General features: G+C 38.4%; 1 protein-coding gene across 1 annotated transcript; it reads left to right on the plus strand.

Moving 5' to 3' along the window:
• The first annotated feature begins 3,294 nt into the window (after window positions 1–3,294).
• LOC122929235 (olfactory receptor 1468-like) lies at window positions 3,295–4,964 on the plus strand. The gene is made up of 2 exons (XM_044282745.1): window positions 3,295–3,303; window positions 4,029–4,964. The coding sequence occupies exons 1-2, from the start codon at window positions 3,295–3,297 to the stop codon at window positions 4,962–4,964; spliced, it is 945 nt and encodes a 314-aa protein (XP_044138680.1).
• Window positions 4,965–7,360: the final 2,396 nt, after the last annotated feature.

A 7,360-nucleotide genomic window follows, 5' to 3' on the forward strand; every position in this document is an offset into this window, starting at 1 on the left:
CAGCCCAATAAAAAGTCTCCTCATGCCCGATCTCTGCCATTTTACAGTGATCTTAGTGCAGGGAGAGACGTGACAGGCTCTAGGGACAGTGATTAGGAAAGACTTTATTTACAAAAAATTACTATTGAGAAGTTCAGTGAAAGATTATTCATAGTGTAGGGAAAGGATAGGGAGGCTTTATCAACAGTGCTGGGAGAGAGCAGGGACCAATAGGAGAGTGTAAAGCCTGGGTAATAGGAGCGATTCTATTACACCTTGCTGCACTAATTTACTACATATTTTAGGTTGTTTATATTCTTTTATACATCAGTAATTCCATTAATCTTTTCTTCTGTTACTGGGAATAAACAGCGGTCAGATTCTACAGAATATGGGAGGAGGGTTAACAGTGTTTTATACATAATTTAATCTGTTAATCCTTGGTTGTGTAATTATGGTGAAATCAAATCCTGCCTCTCTCCTTGCCAACTGAAGATGTATGATACTTTTTTCAGAATTTTTTTTTTTACTTTTTAGAAAAAATAAACTAAGAAGAAGTTTTTGATCTGCTCTCCACATATACGCACATACTTCATGGACCTGGATTCGTCCTCTTGAAACATTTTCTATGAACGGGTCTCAGGTGCGCCTCCTGACTAGTGTTGATCACGAATATTCGAATTTCAAATTTTTATCGCGAATATAGGTACTTCGAAAATTCGCGAAAACTTCGAATATAGTTATATATATTCGTAATTTCGAATATTCTGTTTTCTTTTTTCCTTTTCTTTTTTTTTTATTAAATTTTTTTTTTTTTAATCAGTACACATGATTCCTCCCTGTTTCTAGGCTTGGGGGCCAATAAGAAGGCTGCAATATACTTGACTTTAGGAGTAGTAGTGTTTGCGAATTTTGCTCTATATTCGTTTTTTCGAATATTCGCTATATAGCTTTATATTCTTGTTTTAGAATATTACGAATATTCGAAAAAACGAAGTTATAGCAATATAGCGAATATTCGAAAAAAAATCGAATATAGAGCAATTTAGCTAATATAGTGCTATAATCTTCTTTGTCTAATAGTTGTAAGTTTAAAAATTTGAAATTAAAATTAGAATTCCGAAAATTTGAATTAGAAAAATTTGCATATTACACAATTATTACCTTGCCGATTTTTCAAGTAAAAAAAAAAATTGTGAATTTTGGAATTTTCAAATAAAATAAATATATTTTTTATACCTGATCCCAGAATGTGAGAGTCCTAGAAGTTTTAATATCTTCTTTACCTCTATATCATGTCTCTTCTCAGGCCCAGTCTTGTCTTCTGTTATAAAATCCTGTTACTTCACTGTACCTAGTAGAAATAGAGTCAATGATTTAAAATATAGAATCCGGTGCTGACTATGAAGAGGGAAAACCCGAGAAGAGACTCCAGGAGAAGTCCGTGACCAGGGACCCTGCATTAGATCTACTGGATATTGTCTCATGCAGATAGTGTAGCACCTGCTTGGAGAATTTTATTTCTTACATTCATTTCTGAACCATAGTCATCAACAACGGAAAGAACATTGTGTTGGTGGTGCACCGAGGAGAGCTGACCCATGCACCCTGCATGGCACACTTCTTTAATCTGGTTATAAAGTGGTTTGTTAAGTCTTTTACTCAACTGCAAGACATCCTGAAAATGGCTTGGAAACTTTTCATGCCTTTCAGCCTCTTACACTGCAAAGCACTCCCTCCTTGAGCGGCAAAGGTAGAATAGCATTTCCTTGATATACGACATTTCCTCCCATTGGAACTCTACCCTCCACATGTTGTACTGACTATATGAGCAGAGGAGGCCATAAACTATTTCTTGATGATGCAGGCGGACAGGAGCACTCCTCTGTGTAACTTCGACGTGAGCCAGTGGCAGCTTATGAGGAACACCTGCCGTTTGCTCAGGCCCTTTGAGGAGACCACTTTATTTGTCAGTCGCCAGGACTACGGTATGAATAACTGAGGCAGATCTACCGCCAGTGCAGGGCTTTATTAAGACCAGCGTCTAAAATGCCAGTCTTAATAAATGTGCTCCAACATTTTTAATTACATGCAATTGCAAAAGTGTTCAGATCTAGGTGCTGGTTTGAAAACTGTAGAATATGTCAGCTCTGAAAAAAATTCTGAATTGCAGATAGAAAAACTACTAAAAATGCCAGATACAAGTTATGTAATAGCCAGAAATAGGCTCCTTTCACATGAACAAGTTTTCCATATGGGTGCAATGCTTGAATTGAATTGCACCTGTATTGAATCCTGAGCCATTCATTTCTATGGGTCTGTGTACATGAGCTTTGTTTTTCACGCATCATCTCTGCGTTATGTAAAAGTATCAGCATGTTCTATATTCTGCATTTTTCACGCAGCCCAAATCCCTTAGAAGTGAATGGGGCTTCCGTGAAAAATGCATTGCATCCAGATGTAAGGCATTTTTTACTGATAGTTACTAAGGGATGTAGTTTGTTATTCAACCTTTTTTTTTTGCATGCGCATGAAAAACACACCAAAACAGATAGCATCCACATGAAAAAAAAAAATATTATAAAACACTCAACGCAATAGCAGACAAAAGTTAGCTTGTGTTAAAAACAATCGTTTTTTTCCTGAACAGGTCCTGACACAATCTGTATCATTCTTGTGAAAGAAGCCATGGTGTTATATTGCATGTACACACATGAAACATGAACTGAAACAACAATTATACAAATGTGAGGTTCAGATTCAGAATAATTTAAAGATATTGTCTAAGATCATATTCTGGGGCAAAGGCAGGAAATGGTAGAAAATAACAAAGGAAGCACCACAATGACAACTTGTGACCACTGTGGCCAATCACTGGCCTCAGCATTACCATTCACTGCCTTTGCCCTAATGTGGTATCATCTCAGAAATCTCCATTTGTGTTGCCCCCTTCACACGGGTGTCGCAGGTGAGGGCCGGATGCGATACAGTTTTGACTGCAATTGCATTACGCTGTTCAGTTATTTCCACTTGAGTGCAATGCATTTTACATGCGAGTGAGAAAAAATTGAATGTGTTACCCAGACCGAACACGGACTTCTTCACTAAAGTTCGGGTTCGGGATTTTATTATTTTCCATAATAACATGGCTATAATGGAAAATTATAGCATTCTTTTATACAGAATGCAAAGTCTAATGTCAATTGAGGGTTAAAAAATAATAAAAACATAACTCACCTCATCCACTTGATCACGCAGCCGACATCATCTTCCTTCAGGACCTGCAAAAGGACCTTTGACTTAATCGTGCTCACCATGTGGAGAGTGTGGTGACATCAGTGCAGGTCCTGCTGAATGAAGATAGAAGGATCATCACATTGTGAGCGCGATTACGTCATCAAAGGTCCTTTTGCAGGTCCTGAAAGAAGAAGAAAGAAGACAATGCCGCCTGCGCGATCAAGTGGATGAGGTGAGTTATTTTTTATTTTTTTTAACCCCTCAAGGCACATTTTACTAAGCATTGTGTATTAAGAATGCTATTATTTTCCCTTATAACAATGTTATAAGGGAAAATAATATAATGAATAGACTATAATGGGGTCCGAGGTCGCTTATTCCTTTCATCTCCTAGCAACCATGCGTGAAAATCACACTACATCCGCACTTGCTTGCGGATGCTTGAGATTTTCGCGCAGCCCCATTCATTTCTAGGGGCCTGCGTTGCGTGATAAACGCACAATGTAGAGCATGCTGCAATATTCATGCAACGCACAATTGATGCGTGAAAATCACTGCTCATCTGCACAGCCCCATTGAAGTGAATGGGTCCGGATTCAGTTCGGGTGCAATGCGTTCACCTCACGCATTGCACCCGCGTGGAATTCTTGCCCGTGTGAAAGGGCCCTAAGGCTGAGAGATTTAGGCTTCCAACATATTGTTCATGTCCCATTTCTAGTGGATGCAATAGTCTTAAGTCTACTAATCTGGTCTTAAAAATTAAAAAAACAAATCACAGCCTGGGTTAATGTTATTTCTTATTGTACTTGCAGACAAATCTGACTGCGGTCACAGAGTTTCTCCTCTTAGGATTTCAAGGCAGCCAACTTTTGAGAAATCTTCTATTTCTTCTGTTTCTTTTTGTTTTTGTTGCCACAATATGTGGGAATCTCCTGATCATCATCCTGGTGTCCACCACCAAGAACCTCCACACCCCAATGTATTTCTTCATCTCACAACTGTCCATCAGTGACATCTTATTATCCACAAATATTGTCCCCAACCTGCTCCACATCCTACTGAATAATGGAGGAACCGTCAGTTTTATTGGTTGTATGACTCAGTTGTATTTTTTCGATTGCACTGAAGCATTAGAGTGTTTTCTCCTCGCTGTGATGTCTTATGACAGATATGTGGCCATCTGTAATCCCCTCCGTTACTCCTCTGTCATGGCTAATAGATTTTGTGTTACATCAATCATTGTTAGTTGGTTGATGGGTAATGTTTTTTCATTCATTTGTACGATAACATCATCAAAATTAAACTTTTGTGGGTCAAATATCATCGACCATTTATTCTGTGACCTTGTCCCCTTACTAGACCTGTCCTGTTCTGACACCTTCTCTGTTCACTTGGAGATTTTTGTTTTGGGAGCTCCATCTGTAATGGTCCCAACCTCAATCATTGTAGTGTCTTATACGTACATTGTGATATCAGTCTTAAGGATCCCATCCAGTACTGGTAGACAGAAAGCCTTCTCCACCTGTAGCTCCCACCTCATTGTGGTCTCCATTTTTTACTGGACTATATTTAGTGTTTATGTTTTCCCTAAGAGAGAACAAACTTGGGTCAGTAGTAAAATCCTCTCTCTGCTGTATACTGTATTTACTCCATTTATTAACCCCATTATATACAGTCTGAGGAATAAAGACATAAAGAAAGCCGTACAGCAAACATTACATAAACACATATCCCGTAATAAACATTAATGCACATTTAGAAACAATCAAATCAATCAAAATTGTAATTGTTCAACCAATTTGATTTGAGTGCAAATTGACTCTACCAAAATCAAAAGTGCTCTAACTGGCCTGAAAATTTTGTATAACACTAGTCTCATAGGCCACATTTTCTCTCTTTTATAGTTTTGTTTCTCTCTCTTTCAGATTCAGATGCAATTTGAGATCTTACAAAATAAGAGTGGAATTTGATTCAATTAGAATTGATTTTCTCATCTTTAATTGATGCTGAGCCGCTCTCTAGTGATCAGCAGATCTGGATTTCAGGATTAATTTAATTCTCCCCAAAGCCGAATTTCCTCCTGCTTTATGGTGGCAAATTGATTTAACCTGAAATAGTGTAAAAAAATAAAAATAAAATTGTGACGGCCACCATTTTGCTTGAAGATCTTGCACTGTCAACTGGACTTTACTTTCTATTATGACAGATCAAAGTCTTGATCTTGACTAATTTCTTCTGATCTTCCTATAATGTCAAACATGGAGAAATGTAAGCATTTAAAATAGACCTTTAAATATTGCCACAGGTGCACCTCAAAATATCTCAAGTGAAATCAATTATCCTTTTAGAAGCTAAACTATAACATCTTTTTATGGATCTTTCCAATCCATTTTTTAAAGGCACAGACAACTTGGTGCAGGAAAGCTTTTGAGCTACTGGGAGTGTGGTGAAAGAATTACAAGCTGAAATAAACCATTGTCTCTAATATTCTTCTGACATTTCACATTCTTGAAACCTAGAAGTGACTTAAACCTTGGGGTCACCACTTATAACCCTGGACCATTCAGAATAGAAATCATTGACCACAACTCTCTGGACATGGTCCTTCAGCCAGTTTTCAATCCAATTACAAATTTTACTTTCCAAGACTATAGACCTTATTTTACCTAATAAGCGTCTATGAGGGACAGTATCACAAGCTTCTACAAAATCTAACAACACTACATCCACAGCTTCCCCTTAGTCCAGGCTTCTACTCACCTTCTCATAAAAACAAATCAGGTTATTCACAACTCATGACCTTGGTGTTAGAGCTGATTGGCTTAGGCAACAGTAGCCACACAGCCGATCACTTTCTAAAGTCTATTAAGCAGCAAATATTCTACTGGCTCTCTCTCCGCCAAAACAAGGTGTTCATCGACAATGGCCGCAAGATTGTGTCCTCAGCATTAGACCACTGATTTGTGATTGGCTTCAGCGGTAACATGCCATATACTGTACCAGTAAGTTCCCGCTGCAGTTTGTAAACAAGCAGCCTCATGATGGGAGCACCACTTCCTGTTCATTATACTGCCCGTTGTCTCAGAAGTGCAGTGTAATGTCAAGTACTCACTCCATTCAAGCGAATGAAGAGAATACTTGTAATTACACTACACCACCGCTACAGAGGAGACGACAGAAAGTGCAATGAACAGGAAGCAGTGTCTCATGGAGCACCACCCCCTCTTCAAACAGATGATCAATGGGGTGCTGGGTGTCAGACCCCCACCTATCTGTTATTGATGACCTAACCTGAGGGTAGGTCATGAATACATTTGCAAGAAAAAGTATGTGAACCCTTTGGAATGATATGGATTTCTGCACAAATTGGTCATGAAATGTGATCTGATCTTCATCTAAGTCACAACAATAGACAATCTCAGTCTGCTTAAACTAATAGCACACAAAGAATTAAATGTTACCATGTTTTTATTGAACACACCATGTAAACATTCACAGTGTAGGTGGAAAAAGTATGTGCAGCCTTGGATTTAATAACTGGTTGAACCTTCTTTGGCAGCAATAACTTCAACCAAACGTTTCCTGTAGTTGCAGAGTAGATGTGCACAGGAGTAATTCTTGACCATTCCTCTTTACAGAACTGTTTCAGTTCAGCAATATTCTTGGGATGTCTGGTGTGAATCGCTTTCTTGAGGTCATGCCACAGCATCTCAATCTGTTTGAGGTCAGGACTCTGACTGGGCCATTCCAGAAGGCATATTTTCTTCTGTTTAAGCCATTCTGCTGTTGATTTACTTCTATGCTTTGAGTCGTTTTCCTGTTGCAACACCCATCTTCTGTTGAGCTTCAGCTGGTGGACAGATGGCCTTAAGTTCTCCTGCAAAATGTCTTGATAAACTTGGGAATTCATTTTTCCTTCGATTATAGCAATCCGTCCAGGACCTGACGCAGCAAAGCACATACTTTTTCCACCTGCACTGTGAATGTTTACATGGTGTGTTCAATAAAAACATGGTAACATTTAATTATTTGTGTGTTATTAGTTTAAGCAGACTGTGATTGTCTATTGTTGTGACTTAGATGAAGATCAGATCACATTTTATGACCAATTTGTGCAGAAATCCATATCATTCCAAAGGGTTCA

This window comes from Bufo gargarizans, chromosome 2 (assembly GCF_014858855.1).
Source record: "Bufo gargarizans isolate SCDJY-AF-19 chromosome 2, ASM1485885v1, whole genome shotgun sequence".
Lineage (NCBI taxonomy): Eukaryota > Metazoa > Chordata > Amphibia > Anura > Bufonidae > Bufo > Bufo gargarizans.